Source organism: Mesoplodon densirostris, chromosome 7 (assembly GCF_025265405.1).
Source record: "Mesoplodon densirostris isolate mMesDen1 chromosome 7, mMesDen1 primary haplotype, whole genome shotgun sequence".
NCBI classification, from domain to species: Eukaryota; Metazoa; Chordata; class Mammalia; order Artiodactyla; family Ziphiidae; genus Mesoplodon; species Mesoplodon densirostris.
The window spans coordinates 49,539,871-49,560,519 of NC_082667.1; the positions used below are offsets into that span (position 1 = coordinate 49,539,871).

Consider the following 20,649-nt stretch of genomic DNA (forward strand, 5'->3'; position numbering starts at 1 on the left):
GGAATATGGTTGAATGTTGATCAAATATTGATTATTTTTAAATGTATCCATGTTCCACCAAAGTAAGAGAAATTAGGGGAAATGTTTAGTTTTGTACCTTTAGAGCCATTCTCTGGCTCTTACTAAAAATACTTTAGCTTAAGCAGAGTCACCAGTTAAGAAGTGCTTAAGCCTAATCTTAGCAGAAAAAACATTGTTTCCTTTTTAGCTGATATATTTATGTCTACGGTATCCACAGTGATTTCATTGTCTTGGTAAAATCTTCAACTTCAAATGTCAACTACATAGTTATTCCCTTTGTTGGACTTAACCTTGTTTACAGTGATAATTTGTTGCCTTAGCTCTTCTGTAACTCAGACCGGCTGTGGCATTTACTGTTGGCGTAGTAGATGTAAATCAGAGTCCCTGAATTCTCTTTAACCTTTTGTCCACAGTTCAGAATGACTTCTGTACTATTGTAAATGCAGTAGACTGATCCTAGCATGTGGCTATGAAACTTTTGTAAATATGTTTTTTAAATTTTCCTATAATCATATATAAATATGAAGTAACAGCTTTAGAAAATATGAGCTGATATATATTTTAAATTTCATAGGAAAAGCCAGTTGGGGACATTTTATCTACCCTTGGTCATCTTTCACTTGGTAAATAAATTCTTTAAATATGAGGGAAACAAATACATTTATAGAGCTATGCAATGTCAAAGCATCAATAAAGAATAACTACCCACTCTAGTAGGAAATTAAATAACACTTATTTTAATTGCCCTATCAATTTAAATCCATTTTCCATTTATTGTTAATAACTAATTTAACAAAAAAATCATTTCATTTCAGGTATCATTCCAGAGGTGTTACTTTATAATTTACCTTGCCATTATTTTTCCATTAACTAATCACTTATGCTATCTTAAGAGCAGCACATAGCCCTACTCAATATTTATTCAATACAAGGAGAGTGAAATGGAGTATTTTTAAAGTGTTTTTCATTGTTGTATAAAGTGCCAAAATTGTTTATGATTGTTTTATCATAAAAGAAGTGTGTGGTTTTTTAAAACTAGGCAACTAGGGATGTGTGTGTGAGGGGGGTTTAATTTCTTAAGACAAGCAAGTTACAGAAATGTTCTGTCTTCAGTTACAAGTCTCTTTGACTTATATCTATCTTTCTGAGTAATTTGCATGTTAATTATTATAATTTCAAAATGCAATGAAAATATATGCTATAAGTATTGTACCGAATGTGTATTCAATTATATTCTGAGAAAGATTTTTTTTGTTCTTATACTTTTAAAGAGTCTATCAGTCATTCTTTTAAAATGGCCTCATAATGATTTTTTAATAACTCTATTCTTGTTATCATTCCATAGTTTAATATAAATAAAAGTTTATGACAATATATATAGACCCTGAGGATATTATGCTAAGTGAAATAAGTCAGACAGAGAAAGGCAAATACTGTATAATTTCACTTATATGTGGAAATCTAAAAAACAAAACAAAAGAACAAACATAAAATAGAAACAGAGTGATAAATACAGAGAACAAATAAGTGGTTGCCAGAGGAGAGACGGGTGGAGAGGAGAGAAGATATAGGTGAGGAAGATTAAGAAGTACAAACTTCCAGTTACAAAATAAATGAGTCAATGGTTGTGACATGTGCAATGTGGGGAATATAGTCAATAACCATGTAATATTTTTGTACGGTGACATATTGTAACTAGACTTATCATGGTGATTATTTTGAAATGTGTAGAAATATCTAATCACTATGTTGTGTAATAGGAACTAACATAGTATTATAGGGCAATTATACTTCAAAAACAAACTCAGTCACAGAAAAAGAGATCAAATCTGTGATTACCAAGAGGTGGGGGAAGAGGAGAGCGGGAGTTAGATGAAGGCAGTCAAAAGGTACAAACTTCCACTTAGAAGGTAAATAATACAGGGCTGTAATATACATACAACATGAGAAATGTAATTAACACTGCTGTATGTTATACATGAAAGTTAAGAGAGTAAATCCTATGAGTTCTCATCACAAGGAAAAGTTTTTTCTATTTCTTTAATTTTGTATCTATATGACATGATGGATGTTCACTAAACTTACTGTGATAATCATTTCATGATGTATATAAGTCAAATCATCATGCTGTACACCTTAACCTTATACAGTACTGCGTGTCAATTATATCTCAATAAAACTGAAAGAAAAACATTATAAGCCATAGCATAATAAAATTCTTCTCTCAAGATGGAAAATTTCCAAAAGACAAAAATTTTTTTTAAAAAGGAAAATTTCCATGTTTAAAATGATTTCATATTTCGTGGTTTGTTACAAACATAATACAGTCAAAGTATATAATCTATTTCTTTATTCTTTAGACTGTGTGCAGGGATGTTTCGTTTGTGTTCATTCTTTATTAACTATAAGTTAATAACAGGAAGTGTCAGGAAGTGTGAAAATAAGACAAGGTACCCAGAGAAGGAAACATGAAGGGCGAGCATCAAGCTTCTTTTCCTTATCTTCTCTCTGAAATTATTACACCAATATCCAATGTATCTTTCTCATGGCTCTTATCTCAGAATTTGTGGAATGTTCAAATTGCTGTACTTTTCATTCTAAAATGTCAAAAATATCTAGGTCTCTACCCAAATGACTGGCAGGACTTCTGTTCTCTATGCTAGAGTAACAACAGCAGCAACGAAGATAAGCCCATAGACTAAACGTAGGCAGGATTGCACTTGTGTTTTGCCTCATTAGCATTAATCAACAAGCTTTCAAATGTTTAAAGGACACAGTTGATTGAAGTAGAATTTATTGTTATTTATTATTGTTGTACTAAATTGAGGATTAATTTTTTTTCGACTGTTGAAATGTGACTAGTAGCACTTTCTTAAACAAATACAAGGCTTTTCTTTTTCTGTTTCTTTTCCGTAGGTTTAGGCTTCAGTATTGCAGGAGGTGTGGGGAACCAACACATTCCTGGAGACAACAGCATTTATGTAACTAAAATTATAGATGGAGGAGCTGCACAGAAAGATGGAAGGTTGCAAGTAGGAGACAGACTACTAATGGTGAGTGTGACTCAAGCAGGACTATGTGTACATTTATAAATCTCTTATTTCCCAGTGTATGACTGTCTTAGTCATTTCAGGCTGCCATAACAAAATACCATAGGTTAGGTGGCTTAAACAACAGAAATTTTATTTTATCACAATTCTGGAAGCAGGGAAATTTAAGAGCAAAGTTCTGACCCATTCAGTTTCTAGTGAGGTCTCTCTTCTTGGCTTGCAGACAACTATCTTGCTGCTGCATCCTCACATGGCCTTTCCTCTGGGCTTGTGCTGAGGGAAAGCTCTCTTTCTCTTTTTATAAAGCTATTAGTCCTATCAGATTAGGGCTCCACCCTTAAGTCATTTAATTAATAACCTTAATTGCCTCCTAAAGACCCTATCTCCAAATACAGTCATATTGGGAGTTAGAACTTCAACATAAGAATCTGGGGGGAGGAAGCAGTGACCTTGGGTGGAAATAGAAAAGGGAGAGCAGATTTTGTGGTAAAAGATATCAAAAGTACAGGTATAATTGGAGCTGATTTGTTGATATTTTAAAAACAGAAATCTAAATTTTCACCAGTTTTCATAGTCACAGAGATTATGTGTTGTTCTTCCAGTATCATCCATCTCCTATCAGCCAGAGAGACTGCTAAATCCAGACTGGTAGAGAGATGGGCTTTGCATAGCAAAGGGAACAACACTATCTGGTTTATTGATCTGTACATTTCTATGCCTCTCTGTGTTCTTCGGTTCAACCAGTGTAGACACAGTTCCTGACTTCCAAGAATTCATAATCTGAGTTCTGTCACATGTGCAAATGGATTCCCTTCCCCCTCTCCTTTCAGACAGGGTTTCTACTATTTTATTTGCCAGTTGCTCACATGCTTCAGGAGTCTTGGGCAACGATTGACACCAACATGCAGCCACCCTTTCTGAGCCATGGAGTTATACGATAAACGAAAGCAAAATGTACACAATTATAAGCAGTAAAAAATTGGTGATTGCACCTAAAAACTGTTTCATCTCCATTTACTGTTTTATATTAAATCTACAGGATAATAATCAAATACTGAAAATTAATAGAAGATAGCTGTCAAGTAAGAGAAGTATATCTAGTCATATGTCTCCCTTTGTAAATTAGGATCTTGAATCTTGGTCACAAGGAGCCATTATCTCCAATACTTTCATGAGAAGTGTTTGGGAAGGATCAACCTATACAATTTCAACAGAATAGTAATTTCTAGGACATGTGCAAGTTTTGGGGGTGAACCTCAAAGTTCATTGTGCCCATGTCCCTGGACTCTAGACAGGTTGTTTGTAGTCGCACTGGGCTAATTTCATAGTTGTCAATGATTTTTGTATTGAATTATCTGGATAAGAGCTTTATAATAATCTTGATAACTAACATTTATTTGGCATTTACTGTGCTCCATGTATTTTTTAAAATGTTTTTCTGTAATGTAGTATGTATTTCTCACAACAGCCTCTTTTATATAAGCAAAGGGAAACTGAGGTATAGAGAGAAATTTACTAACTTGGCGATGGTCATATAGTTAACAATGGACAGAATTGGATTGCAAATGCTTGTAACCACCAAACGTGGTCTTTGCATTTGTTTCCTAAAATCTGTCAGTCAGTTCTTTCCTTCCTTCCTTTAGTTATCATTCAGTCATCATTTAGTTATCATTCAGTTAGCATTCATTACTTCCTTTATTTAACAAGTAATATATTGAGCACCTACCATGTCCCAGGCAATAGCCACTTCTCAGGAAGGAACTCTGTCAGCAGAAAAAGTATGGTCAAACTGAATGGGCAAAAAATGTGGCATTAATGACTTCAGTCAAAGTTGCAACTAAGAGTTTTTGACTTCTTTACCACTTGAAGTCACTACAATTTTATTTTTATTTTTTTAAACCATTTTATTGAGGTATGATTGACATGTAAAAAACTGTACATATTTAATATATACAACTCCATGACTTTGGGAATAAGTACATACCCATGAAACCATCATCACCATCAGGGCTATAAGGTTATCCATCACTTCCCAAAGCTTCCTCTCACTATCATTATTATCATTATTATTTTGTGTGTGTATGGGGTAAGAACACTTAACATAAGATCTACCTTCTTAACAAATTTTAAGTATACAGTACAGTGTTGCTAACTATAGGTACTAGGCTGTATAGTAGAACTACCATTTTCATTCTCAGGACATTCTGAATTTTGTTTGCTTGGTTTTTTTGCCTTTGACGTGGAAGTTGGTTCTTTTTTTTTAACTTAAAGCTCTTTTGTGTGTTTTTTTAATTTCATTTATTTATTTTTGGCTGCATTGGGTCTTCGTTGCTGTGCACAGGCTTTCTCTAGTTGTGATGAGTGGGGGGCTACTCTTCATTGCAGTGCACTGGCTTCTCTTTTTGTGGAGCACAGGCTCTAGGTGCGCGGGCTTCAGTAGTTGTGGCACACGGGCTCAGTAGCTGTGGCTCGCGAGCTCTAGAGAGCTGGCTCAGTAGTTGTGGTGCATGGGCTTAGTTGCTCCGTGGCATGTGGGATCTTCCCAGACAGGGCCCGAACCCATGTCCCCTGCATTGACAGGTAGACACCTGATCACTGAACCACCAGGGAAGTCCTAAAAGTTGGTTCTTATGATATTGTGTCTTCTGAAAGAGAAAAGTGTTATTGGGATATAAGACAACTTCTCTCTAACAACTTCCCTCAAGAAGACAAATTTTATTGTTTGTGGACTTAGGAATAAAATAAACTGTGATATCCATTTTCTACATAGTGCTAAATTGAAAAATGAAGAGGACAGCTTCATTCTAAAGTAGTGTGTCATAGCGACTGATTTTCCCTTTGGCTCATTGTTCTGTAAGAGTTTGGATGTAGACAACTCTTCTGGACCTCTTCTGTTATTTCTTCAACTGCTGCTATTATAATATCATGCGAGATGTCATGTGATGATTTCTTGAAGCTCTGTTTAAATTTTTAGCATTATATTCAAATTCTTAAAAAAAAACCTCAAAGTCTAAACAATTCTGTCAAAGGATTTTCCAGGCACCATGCTATTTTTCCATTAGCATTTTCTTGATATTCATTGTAGACAAAATGATTTCAAAAATAGCTGTGACATAATCCTTAACTGTTTTGAGTTTTAAAGCATAGTTTTTAAAAAAATGAAGCTTCAACAATCATAGGTCTCTCTCCTCTTACGTAAGGAAAACATAATTAGTACTTTCAAGGCAACTGCCAAGCTGAATCTGGAAATGAAAGAAAATGATTCATTTTATAAAATTCTGAAAGAAAAATGAGCCTGAGGGAGAGCATAAAATAAAAATCCCAGAAGCCACCTCAAAAGATCAATTATCTTGCTTCAACCAAAAATATTTATTAATGCTGTCCTTCTGTCATTCCTTTCCACCTCCTCTTCCCTTTACTACCCTACATTCATGTCTTCATCTTTCTCCTCTTCTACTCTCCTCCCCCAAAGGAAATATGAATAATTTAGATTCTGTGATTTACCAGCTGTACTACACTCTATTTTTCTATAAATAGGTTTTTTCTAAAACAATTTGTACCACTCCCTTCTCTCAATTCTTAGGAAAAATTCCTCCATATGTTATTCATTCATAGTTCTGTAAGTAAGCTGATCGAGAATAAAATTCCATTAATTTCTTTAGACTTTTGTGGATAGATCACCATAATTCAGGAAGTCTCCCAGCATCTACCCTGCAGTGAGAGCACAATCTTTTTTTTTTTTTTTTTTGGCGGGGGTGAGAGTGGGGGATCTTTAGTAATAAACCTTTCAGTTTCTCAACTGAAATAATTTTAATGTTGGACACCATCTGAATCATACCATATATACTGGGTACTTTTTTTTCCCTAAATACTTCTTATATGTCAGAATTGAAAAGTATCTATCTTAGATATTATATTATTCCAACTCTCATTTAGTACATCAGAATCCCACAGAGAAGCAACCATGTGAAATAGTCCCTCACCTCTGCTAGAACTCTCTAAGGATGGAGAACAGAATGCCTTGTCAAAGCTATCCATTAGATACTAACCATCAGTAAAAATGTTTTCCTTAAAATTATATCAAAATATACTTCCCTATACAGCTCTCCCTTTAGTAAAGGTCTCTCCCTTTAGTAAAGCTCTCTCCCTTGGAAACACAATGATGAATATGAATTCCTCTTCCACATTTGTTTAAAAAGCTATGTCTTGCCATTTCTCTACTTCTCAGTCTTTTAAGATGTTTTACACTTTTCCTCTCACTCTTGCACTAAATTTTATCATACATCCATTTATCCTCTGAAAATAGATTACCCTTTTAAAAAAACTTCTTTTGATTCTTTAGAATGTTATTCCCCAACTTAAAAGAAAAAAAAACAGGCAATATTATTGCATCTGACCTTTACATTTATTCTACTGTAAGGAAAAATTATCCTGCCTAAAACCTTTGCAATAAGCCCTTTAGTGTTTCAAATAAGATGACTTTAATGTCAGACCTCTCTGATGTTTCATGGGTCACCCAGATGCGTGGTATATGTTCTCTTTATCAAAGTAACATTTTTTTAAATTTTCCCTGCTACTGGCACTTATTATCATTCATTAGAATTTTGTTTGTTTTGTTTTGTTTTGTTATTTTTTCAAATGACAGTGACATCTGATTTTAATGGATTGTACCAGTAGCTTAGTGTTGCAATCTCAGACTGAATAGATTCCCTCTTGGCCTTGAACTTCATAGAACAGATGGTCAGAGGTTAACAGTATTGATATTTTTCTAATTCTTTCATATATTTTTACACACTCATTTTTATTAAGCTCTACCATGGTGATACATAGAGCCACATATATTACAGAAATATGATCTTCTTCATCTTTTTTCTACACAATACCAGAAACTTTGAATCTAGGGTCATCTAATTGTCTTCTCTAAAGGGACAACATGAACTGTTAATTGGCAAAGCCCCTGTCACATTGTGATTTAAAGTTTCTAATCTTAGTCTCTTTTTTCCATAACCTTTGCTTGACGTTTGAAGAAAAAATTGTCAGTGAGAGACCTTTTACATCTTTTACAGAAAATAAGTCTGTATTTTTTCTTTGCTTAAAGGGAAGCTGAAGACAAGAGGAAAGGTAAATGAGGCATTGAAATAATATGGAAAGACAATGGACTCAGAGATAGGATATCTGGATTCAAGTCCTAGGCAGCCAGCATTAACTCTACCTAACTGACCTTGGGCAAGTCATGTTCATCTTTGGTCTTTTGTTATGTCCTCAATACCATGACAGCATTGCCTTAGATCAGTGTTTCCCAAGTGTGTTTTAAAATATTAGTCTCATGTCTGTATCACATGAAAAGGATCTATAGTCAAATTGAAATTCTACAACCTGTATCTCACCTCTCTTGTAGATTCTCAACAAACTTTAGCATATATAAGGGTCTATGAAGTCCTCCAGTTAAGGAACTAATTTAACCTTGGTGCCCTAACTTTCAAATATGTTTTACTGTGGAACTTTTTTTCTTAGGTAATGCTTATGAAATACCTAGAACTAGTGTTCACTGGAGTCACTCTTGGATGTACTATGTGTGAGCATCTCCTATTTTTATTCCAAAATGTGCATCCTATTGTAAGGACATTAAATAGATTTAGGGAAGATGAGTAGAAACAAGATAATTTTCTGAATGAGTATTAGTTGTGAGGACCCACTATCACCTTGTTTCATCCAAATATCAATAAGGAAATCATCTTGAAGACCATGCAAATATGTAGGAGTTATCTGAATAATGAAGAGGGTTTTAAAACACTTTCATTGTTTAGGCCAACCTTAAATAAGAACCAAAAGCTATAACTGTCCCTGCACATGGCTCTTTCCTACCACCAACACACTGCTTCCTCCTTAAGATCTTTCACCCACAGCACCTCCTCACTCCAACACTTGAGAGATGGATAGGGCAGTCATTACTGTTATTCTTATTTTCTGGAAGAGAAAGTTAGAACTCAAAGACGCAAACATTTTTCCAATATTACATAACTAATACATTGTGAGATGGGATTCAGACCTAGATATCAATTTCCTAAAGCCACATTCCTTTCAGCTGTTTACTCAACCCCCCTGGTTCTCGATCTTGGTTACACATTTGAATCTCATGGTAAGTTCTTGAACGCTGTGGATGCCCAGGCTTCAATCAACCTTGAATAATCAAAAATCAAATCAGAATCTCTGGAGTAGGAACCATGCCTCGTTTCCTTTTTTTTTTTTTTTTTTTTAGTTTTCCAAACAATTCTGATATGTAGCCAGGTTAAGAACCATAATTCTACCTTGACCTAATCACATCCTACCCCACTCTGCTGCCACTCCACTGCTTCTCCTGAGGGTGACTTCTGAGGTAATGGTCATTCCATCAAGCTGGTGTAGCATCATTTAGCAATTTCCAGTCATGGGCTAAAAGGCATTAGAAATAGTTCACCCTTCAGACTCTGCCTTCAGTAGTTAGATTACCTTCTGAAACACCAGGGGAAAAAATTTTGGGATAATTATTTCTTGGACTCCCTTTTAATTTGTCTCAAATACAATAAAATTACACTATAATGCAAATGCAATGATATATTTTATTTAAGTGTTTAAGGGCTTTATTTATAAAGGGATTTTATATACAGGGTTAAAGCCTTCCATTATATTGTTTATTTCTTTTGCTTGTATTCAGTTTAATAACCCTGTTTATAGAACTTACTCTATAGTCATCATATATCGGTACCTAGTATAAAGCGGTGGTTTTAAAATTCTTTAACAGCACACCCCATCAGTAAAACACAAAAAGTTGTCTTTAACATATGTATATTTCTCTACTTTAGATTGCATTCATGTATTGTTATGGTAATATATACATTTTATTTTAAACCATACACAAGAAATAGAAAGATGAAGATCGATGTGATAAATATTAATAGAAGTTCAAATATTTCTTCCTGTACCCAGCTGATTGCCCTGGGGTTCCTATCATATGGTCCATTTGGTGACCACTGCTATAGAGGAAGCTGGAGTCAATCAAGACGCCAGTGGCACTTGCTCTCTCTCTCTCTCTCTGTGCAATGAAAGGTGAAGAAATGCATTAATGGGACTTCCCTGATGGTGCAGTGTTTAAGAATCCACCTGCCAATGCAGGGGACGTGGGTTCCATCCCTGGTCCTTGAAGGTCCCACATGCCGTGGAGCAACTAAGCCCGTGCACCACAACTACTGAGCCTGCCCTCTAGAGCCCGTGAGCCACAGCTACTGAGCCCATGTGCCACAACTACTGAAGCCCACTCACCTAGAGCCCATGCTCTGCAACCAAGAGAAGCCACCGCAATGAGAAGCCTGTGCACCACAAGGAAGAGTAGCCCCTGCTCGCCGCAACTAGAGAAAGCCCATGCGCAGCAACAAAGACCCAACGCAGCCAAAGATTAATTAATTAATTAATTAATTAATTTTAAAAAATAAATGCTACATCAATAGTTTTTTTAAAAAAGAAATGCATTAATGATTAATGGAGGAGGAAGAAATTTGGAGCTCTTATTATGTCCCTTATAAGCTGATGTGAGCCGGTGTTCACATTTTGTACCAGCCTTTCATTCTTCTATCCCATGTCTGACACAGAGTGAGTGTCCAGTAAATGTGTATTGTTGGTTGAATGACCTTCATTCCTTATCCTTTCCTCTCTGACTCAACACAACTGTAAAATAGAAGCTCAACACAAATGCCTCATTCTTCCTATAACATAGGGAATTTTGGTTGCTTTTCCTTTGATATGCCACATTGTTTTCTTAACTTATTTAGTGGATTGTTTTCAACATTTATTAAGTGCCTACTGTTTACGCTGTGTCCGCTGGGGGAATACAAAGATGAAAACGATCTAATCATTGCCCTTGAAAAGGTCGGTCTTTGAGATGGAAAGAGGCACTGCAGGAGTAAGTGTTGTACGAGATCAGTTTCACAGAAAGAACCCTGAACAGGAAGAAACTATTTCCAGCATTAGGATCAGCAAAAGCACTATGTCTGATTATGATGTTTGATCATTATTTGTACACTGCTTTATGTTATACAGTGTCTTTTCAGGTTCATGGTATCATTTCTTTCTCATAAACACAAGTAAATCAACAAATAAATCAATATTATCCCCATTTTACATGTAAGAAAATTAAAACAGTAAATATGTTAACTGGCCAAAATTCATAGAACTAGAAATTGATAGCAGATCTGAGTCTACTTTCAAAATTACCCTCATTATATACCAGGTTGCCTTCATTTCTAAAAAACACCTTGGTTTAAAATATGGCTATTATTTCTCATAAATTTAAGTAAAGTCACTGAGCATGAGAAATCAACTTCCTTCTTTCCTATTCCAATTTTCCATTACTCATGAGATCTTGCTATGTGTGTCTCATCAAGAGGTCACCGCACTTAGTTTCTGTTCTCCCTTACTTAAGGTTTTTGTTCTTATTCATTTGAAAAGTAGAGTTAATTTTGTTCTAACCATAACTAATTTTGTTCTAACCATAATTAACCATAGTTAATTTTGTTCTAACCACCTCATTGCTGAAAAGATGAAAAATAAGAAAATATTTATTATCCAGAGATAACCATTATTAACGTTTCTCATGTATTCATAGTTATTTTTAAAACAAATTTTATTATAGCAGTTCATTGCAATGGAGTGCAGAGATTTCAGTCTTTGGTTTATGCATATTTATTTTCATACCATTGACACTACTACATTAGATTGGCCCCCCTTTTAAGTTATTTTACAATATGGTGATCATCTACTTTGTCTTCTCTTTTTTAAAGTTAACTTTGGAGTTTGTGATGTTTTTTTCCAGTGTTTCTAGAGTCTCACATTTCCTTATACTATGTCTTAGTACAACTTTTATGTCCCTAATACCTCCCAGTTTGTCTCACTACATTGCTATTCCTGAATGAATATGGAAAGGTCAGTATGTTGCCATCTGTACATTGCACATTTCTCCTTATCACACCCTCTCATGCCCGCACACCTCCCACCTTTGTACCATCACATATGTACAAGCTAACACTTATTTGAATTCCCACAACACTTGCCATGTTCCTTTCTTGCAAGTCTCCTGGCACCTCTTTCTTCAACCGGTTTGCCCTCTTCTCTCAGCATCATGCTCCAATTCAGTGCTCCCTCTTCCATTCAAGAGAATGAGTCATCTCACCTCCAACCTCTCTCTCTTGGCCTCAGTCCTCTGTCCTATTGAAATGCATGGCCAGGCTGCACACATGTCCCCCTCTGTGTAGCGCACCCCACAGAAACACTTCATTCAAATGCACATGATTTTTTTTTCTGAAACCAGGCCAGTTGCTCAGTGTTCACCATTATAGGCAGATACTTGATGCAAAAGAAAAAAGGAAAAGGAAAAAGACAATGGAAAACAATGACAAGAGCAACCAGCCAATCAGTATAATGTCCCTTCTCTCTGTGTACAATCAGCTCCAGCTGTAGGCCCTTTATCTTGAGAGTTCAGAGGATAATGCACACATATAATTACCCCAAATAAACCCACTTTCGTGAAAAACATTTTGAAGACTTCAGCACAAAAGAGCACTTTTGGGTCCAGATCCTATACTATTCTGAATTTTTAAAAAGACCACACAGAAGCCTCATCAACAGTTCTCTAATTAAACTCATCAGTTCACAGATGTTTACAGGAAAATGCTCAGCGAAAATTTTCACCAAGGATTCCTGTTTCCTGAGAAGAGAGATGGATGATGACAATAGTAATAGTAACAAGAGCTCACATTAATAAGTAATGAGCCTGCCACTTTACATAGGTCAGTACATTTAAATCAATAACCCTTTTGAGGCAGTGATTATTCTCATACCTATTTTACAGAAGCCAAAACTGAGGCTAAGTAGGTTAAATAAGTTTCCCAAAGTCACACAGCTAGGTAGTGCCAGGAACAGGATGAGTCCTGGTTTGCATGACTCAAAAGCATGTGCTCTTAATCACTGCATATTGTTGCCACCACCTCTTCCATGACAAAAATCAGTGTAAATTTTCCAACATTTCATAGTCACCAAACAAAAACTGACTGAACTACCACTATTTTAAATTACCAATATTTTCCCCAATATCCTCTCTTTCCTCACTCCTCACCTCCAACTTTTCCTCAACTTCTGTTTTTTGTTTTGTTTTTTTTGTTTTTGTTTTTTTACATCTTTATTGGAGTATAATTGCTTTACAATGGTGTGTTAGTTTCTGCTTTATAACAAAGTGAATCAGTTATACATATACATATGTTCCCATATCTCTTCCCTCTTGCATCTCCCTCCCTCCCACCCTCCCTACCCCACCCCTCTAGGTGGTCAAAAAGCACAGAGCTGATCTCCCTGTGCTATGCGGCTGCTTCCCACTAGCTATCTATTTTATGTTTGGTAATGTATATATGTCCATGCCTCTCTCGCGCTTTGTCACAACTTACCCTTCCCCCTCCCCATATCCTCAAGTCCATTCTCTAGTAGGTCTGTGTCTTTATTCTTGTCTTACCCCTAGGTTCTTCATGACATTTTTTTCCTTAAATTCCATATATATGTGTTAGCATACAGTATTTGTCTTTCTCTTTCTGACTTACTTCACTCTGTATGACAGACTCTAGGTTCAACTTCTGTTTTCTGCTCTAAATATTTTCCTGGTGGTCTGAGAGTCTGTTAAGGCAGTCATTCTCAGAAAACACACTTAAAGATAACATCTTCTAGACTGTTTCAAGGCCCAACTTAAAAATGGAAAAAAAGTGCAGTTTAATAAACACTGGCCACATCTCTTTTTCACTGATAATCTAATGAGCTGTGTGCTTTCTGTACCCTGGAGAGAGAGAGACAATGAGCCCTGTCGGAAACAGACCTTTTGTGCCACTTGTAGTCTAATCCAGTTGTTTTCTAGCCTTTAGGGTCTTTATATGTTGGCTTGTGATCCTCACTGTTTATGCCAACAAATACCTCCTCTCTTCTCTTTTTTCAATATAGATGTTTCTGGGGTGCATGGTCACAATATTCAGAGCCACCTTAGGCAACCATTGTTTAAGAGAAAACACCCACTTCCATACACATTTTAAACCATTGTATATGAGCATTATTTGCAAATATTCATTATCTAGGTACAAGTGGTACTGCCCTTAAAAAAGTGATTAATCAACTATACAAGAAGGTTTTGAAGAAACATATATATATCAAACTACTTTCCATATTACTTATTTATTTTTTGACTTTGTCAGTGTATTCGGCTGATGCAATATATTGTCACCACTGGATTAAGCAAGAAGGGTAATGATTACTCAGGCTTTTATAACACTTAGGAATTCACATTACTTCTATATGTAAACTTGGAAAGAGACTCTTCTCCTAAAGGAAGAAAGAATAGCTGATGTAAGCCCTAGGTTTCAGTGAACCAACACTCAAGGGCCATCTCATTTTCATCTTTTCAGGAGGACGGTGATCCAACTGATGGCTTTGCCACTTGGGGTCTGTGTGACCTATTTGTTGCAAGTTAACCACTTCAAATGTCAGTTTTTCTCACCGGTAAAATGGGCCTAATTATTCATGTCTACCTCATGGAGCTATAACCAGGACCAATTATATGACTTATGTCAAAATATATACATAGTACTTCCAAGATATATGACATATAGGTGTTAAATAAATGTTAGCTCTTATTATTATTACTGTCATTTTTGTTATTTCTCTGTCTATAACTAAAGGCTGCCATCATCAACTGTGTTCCCCATGCCTGTAAGTCCCTCTACATTCCCACTCTATATGGGTCTATTTTTCTATCCATTCATTCCATAAACAGCTATGTTCTATTAGAATGTGAGTCTCATGGGACAGGGGCTGCGTCCATCTGGAGGAAGCAGTATAGATGAGTGGTTAAGAGCATAGTCCTTGGAGCCAAACTGCTTGGCTTTGAATTCTGCCTCTACTACAGTTAGATCAATGACTTTGGGCAAGTTTCTTAACCTCTTGGAGGCATGCTTTTCTCATCTGTAAAATGAAAGTGATTATAATAGCCAGCACATAGGTTATTGTGGGGCTTTATCATGTTAATATACGTAAAATAATTTAGAGTAGCGCCTGACATGTAATAAGGCTATATGTGTCTGCTATGATGATGATTATCATTCTTATTTTTTATCACTATATCTCTAACATGTAGAACAGTGACTGACACATAATAGGTATGCAATAACTATTTGATCAATGAATAAACAAGTGCTAGACACTGGAAATACAAAAGATTTACAAGAATGTCATTTGTCTAGAAGACGACTGTAAGAACCAGTAGAGAGGCTTACAGCTTACTGGAGAGTTCATGGTCAGCAATCAGGTTCAGTTCCCTCCTGTTCCAGGGTCCCTAACCTGGGCTACACCACCAAGGATTAACTGACACATGGAATTTACATAGCAATGTGAAGCAAAACTAAAAAACAATGCTACAAGGTATTAAATGACTAAAGTGCTGATTAGATAGTACAGAGAATATGTAGGAATCCGATCTACTTTATTTATTTACATTTATATTACATTTATTTGAATTCCACATCATTTCAGCAGGAACCAACTAAAGAATTGCTTCATAAAAAAAATAGGAGCCAAATAAGGATAACCTGGGTATGCAAAATATTTCCTGAATATTTGAAAACCATTTAAGAGAAGTGTTGCAAAGACCCACTTAAGCCACTGCCATGAAGTAGTAATTGCTCAGGTATCACAGGCTTTTCTGTCCAATAACAAAAGAGGAGCTGCTGTTAAAGCTGATAGCAATAAGGTACTCTTGAACTTGTTCACCTGAAAAGTTCTATGTTCCAACATTAGCACTCTTTCCTTAGAAAATAGACTCATGTTAAATGACATTTTGATGCGAACAGTTTTTAAAGTGAGAAAAGCCAAGTTTGGTGAAGCTGTGGGAAAATTGGGGCTCTCGTATAATTGTGGTCTAAGAGTAAACTGGTTCATGTTTCCAAAGGGCACTTTGGACATAGGTATCAGAGCCCTTATAATATTCATATACTTTGTCCAGTGTTCGTTTGTATGAGTTATCCTGAAGAAGTCATCAAAGTGGTGTACAAATATAGAAAAAAGTTTACTGCAACATCATTTATAATAGAATAAAATTAGAACCAACATAAACATGCTTTAGTAAGAGATTAGTTAAATCATTATGTTATAGCCATGTAGCACAGTGATTTGTAGGAAACAAAACTCATGTTGTTGAAGTACATTCATGTTAGAGGCAAATGTTCACTCGAAGTTAAAAAGCAGGTTCCAAAACAGTGTGTGTAATATGGTCACAATCGTTTAAAGAAATATATCCATATAGGGAGATTAGGGATAATTTTTATTTTCTTCTGTTGTTTTTGTTTGTTTTCTTCAATGGATGTATGTTACTTCTGTAATCACAATCACTATAGCATAAGAAGGACATTTGACCCCTTTGTTCCTTTTTCCACAAAGAGTATTCTGATTTCTATTATAAAATATCATTTCCTCTTAGAAAATGGCAGAAGCGACCTTGTTTTTTAGCATCAACAACTGTACCTTATCTGCTTTGGCTAATGCCTTTAATTCATCTGTTCTGTCAAAGTGTGATATAGATACTGGACTGTAATGATTGCAGTTTAATCTTTACATAAGTCATAATTTTGTATATCTTCTTGCCTGAATAGTTCTCTTCACCTGCATAGATTTGGCTCTAATAGTGAATTTTTCCCCCTTTCAGGTAAACAATTACAGTTTAGAAGAAGTAACACATGAAGAGGCGGTAGCAATATTGAAGAACACGTCAGACGTAGTTTATCTAAAAGTTGGCAAAGCCACCACCATTTATATGACTGATCCTTATGGTCCACCTGATATTACTCACTGTAAGTACCATGCTCAGTGTCATCTGTGAACAGCATGCCAGGTTTGCAAAATCAGAATTCTACAAAACTTGGCAAAGTCCTCTACTTGCACCTTCACTCTTTTTTAGCCTGTGGAAATACTTCAGGGGGATCCTGCACTTGACTCCCCAGTTGCCTTGGAGGCCTTACCTGATGAGTTGTCAGATTCACCCTTATGGAAAGGCTTGATGATGTATGTTATGGACAGTGTGATTACAATAGCATAGGGGCAACACATTTTTAAAATTTATTTTATTGAGGTATAGTTGATTTACAATGTTGTGTTAATTGCTGCTGTACAGCAAAGTGATTCAGTTATACATATATATATATACACATTATTTTCATTTCTTTTTTACATGGTTTATCACAGGATATTGAATATAGTTCTCTGTGCTATACAGTAGGACCTCATTGCTTGTGCATTCTATATATAATAGTTTGCATCTGCTAATCCCAAACTCCCAACCCATCCCTCCCCCAACCCCTCCCCCCTTGGCAACCACACATCTGTTTGCTATGTCTGTGAGTCTGTTTCTGTTTCATAGATTCATTTGTGTCATATTTTAGATTCCACATATAAGTGATATCATATGGTATTTGTCTTTCTCTTTCTGACTTACTTCACTTAGTATGATGATCTCTAGGTCCATCCATGTTGCTGCAAATGGCATTATTTCATTCTTTTACATGGCTGAGTAGTATTCCAAGGGGCAATGCATTTTTAAAGTCTGTTTCTCAAGCTCCTAAAGCATGATAGCTCTCATGTCCTAATAGTCTCTCTTCCTAGTTCAAATCTATATAGCAGCAGAGTGGAAAAGAGGGACAGGCAAAATAAACCAGAGATAGCACTGTGCTTCTTCCTGGGTGAAAGGATCTTGCCGTCAATTGGTGAAATCATAATCCTTAATAACTATCATTATAGTTCTTACCTTTACCAGAATTTGATATATTGGCAGGGAAGCCAGAGAAAATTGTTGATCACTATGGCAGTGGAGATGGGGTGGAGGTGCATGCTTCTAGGGCAACAACTAACAATGAGATGCTCTACTGCGTCCTCACAAAGTCCACTGCTGCATAAGCCCCGTGTTTTCCCCTCTTCTTAATAGGTCAACAAGAAGATTCTGTCCTTGGGGACTAGACTTAGAAGCAATTCATTTCTTTGATGTGAGTTTAAGGGATAGTTTTGTCAGCATGAGTAAATGTGCTCATTCTGAAATTTTGAGAAACCAGTTGTGAGACTGGGAACTCAGAATGTCTTCAGGACCTGTCATTAATTAGTACTATAGTCTTAAGCAAGTTGTTTGACCTCTCTTAGATTTGGACGTTTCTCTTGAAATTTAAATGTTGAATGATTTTGTTATCTGCCCATTACATTAGCTATTGCTTTTCTTAATGGTGATTCTAAAATGACTTGCCCCAAAATATGTCTTTTTGTCAAGCAAGCAGTAAGATGAGATCAGCCTTACCTCAGGATATGAAAGAGTGTTAATTTCCAGAGTTTTTCAAACTGGTTAAATTTAGAAAAATCTGTCTTGAGGCTCTGTGAGCCTCTTCTTGAAGGTCATATAAGGTCAACATCAAAGAGAAAAAGGAGAAAACAAAACTTGCTATTCAATTCAAGAAATGTGTATTGAGTAATTTCAATACATGCAAGACACCTTGTAAGGTAATATGTGTGATACAAAAGAGATAAAATCATGGCCTTCATTGAAAGGAAGGCTAATGCAGATATATAAATAGTAGCAATATTTGGCAAACTGAGAGTGATGTACATGCCATGAGAGAGGTAACAATGTATGTCCTTTGGGCACTCAAAGGAAAGGGATATCACCTGTCTTCGGAAGATCAGAAAAACCTTTATGCAGAGGGTGGCATTTGAATTTTATCTTGAAAAAAATGGATGAGATTTCGGTATCAGAGATGGGATAGGAGAGAGAAGTTGCAGGTAGCTGGTAGAGCGGAGCAAAGGTACAGATACTGGGGAGAACAGGCCTTATTTAAGGACCATAGGAGATTCATAAGGGGGGATATTGAAATGAGTCAATCTTATAAGAATGGTGAGAGGGAGAATTTATATTCAGTACAGTAGTGGCAATGGAGAGTGTGTAAGCAAGAGAACAGCATGATCAGACCTGGATTTCTCAATGTATAAAATGGATTTTGGGAGAGGACAGCGGCAGGAGACCCAGTTAGGAGGGCTTTTCAGTCACCCAAAAGGGGGATGAATTAGGGTGGAGGAACAAAAGAGAAAGGCCAGAGTTAGCCTTTCTGGCATGAGAGTAGAGCATATTTAGGGATTAAAGTCTTATACAAGAACTTGCTCCTAAGAGCCTTCTGCTTTTGATGGGTTGATATTAATTACGTGAAAAGAATGTGAGCTCTGCAATTAAAAAGCTAACATTTTTATTTCAATAGAAAATTAATCATTGTTCTGAAAATATGAGTGCTGGGTCTCTCCTCCAGTTTTTCTCTTCACCTAATTATACGAACTGGGCTTACAGATATAACTGTTATTACATCTTTCCAATCCTAAAGGTCACCATGTGCTTGTACATATTAAATGCAAACAAACAGCATCTCCCTCCTCTTGAAGGATCAGAAAATTCTTAGCGTGTAGCAAAGCCTTTCTATTTTTAACAGAACTGTAGCATGACACATTGAATCAGCCACATAACAGATTGCTTTTCTTTTCTTTCACCCCTTAGCTTATTCTCCACCAATGGGAAACCATCTTCTCTCTGGCAACAATGGCACTTTAGAATACAAAACCTCCCTGCCGCCCATCTCTCCAGGAAGGTACTCACCAATTCCAAAGCACATGCTTGTTGAAGACGATTATACCAGGTCAGATATGCTTTTGGTTAATTGGGTTTGCGATCATTACAAGGAAGAAATTGCATTTGCCTAACATGGCAGCTGTTGCTTCTCAGCACCATTCAAACTTATGATAGTCTCACCTCAAGTGGAAATCTGCCAAGACTTATAAACATGTGTCATTGTCCTCTGTTGGAAGCAAAAACCACAAATTCTTTGTGGAGAAGTAGTAATAGACACACAACCATCACTTTGCAATCTGTTAAGACTTTCGATATCTAACACCATTTGAGCTTTACAGCTGTACTGTAAGATAGGTATCATTACTCAAAGACAGAAGATGGTGCTGAGATTCAGAAAGAAGGAAGTAGCATAGCAGTATGTACGCGTCCCCTTGTAACCACATATCTGGTTCGTAGAAGAGTCAGAACTAAAAAACTCTGGGTTTTTTTTTTTTTTACTCTAAGTTCCATGTTCTTGCCATACACTTTCTTTCTGAAAATGTTTGTGTGGAAAAGTGATACAGATGGTTCCTTTAGTTGTATATCCTGCCTGTCTACTGATTAAAGGCTGTCTACTGTCAGCCTTTTAAAAAATTGAGGAGACTTCCTGCTGCTTAACTTTGCTTGCTGGTGCCCGTGTATGCTTTGGTCTTTTCATTCCTTTGCTATTTCTTTTGAAATGATTAAGCATTTTCCATTTATTTTGCAATTTCAGGTTTGCTGAAGTGGCTTGTTACATCTTTAGCCAAGGAATGGAATGTTTAGATGCTGCAAATGTGCATCTGTGGTTTAAATCAAATATAAACCTCTTCCTATGCTGATATGTCTAATCTCTAT

General features: G+C 36.1%; 1 protein-coding gene across 11 annotated transcripts in view; it reads left to right on the plus strand.

Annotated features, from left to right (window-relative positions):
- Positions 1 to 20,649, plus strand: part of DLG2 (discs large MAGUK scaffold protein 2) — a 1,239,088-nt gene that overhangs the window by 702,254 nt on the left and 516,185 nt on the right. For all 11 annotated transcript variants that reach the window (XM_060105473.1, XM_060105479.1, XM_060105470.1 and 8 more), the window contains 3 exons: positions 2,938 to 3,074; positions 16,831 to 16,975; positions 19,702 to 19,840. In XM_060105473.1, the coding sequence (XP_059961456.1) occupies positions 2,938 to 3,074; positions 16,831 to 16,975; positions 19,702 to 19,840 (421 nt within the window). The remainder of the gene's footprint in view (positions 1 to 2,937; positions 3,075 to 16,830; positions 16,976 to 19,701; positions 19,841 to 20,649) is intronic.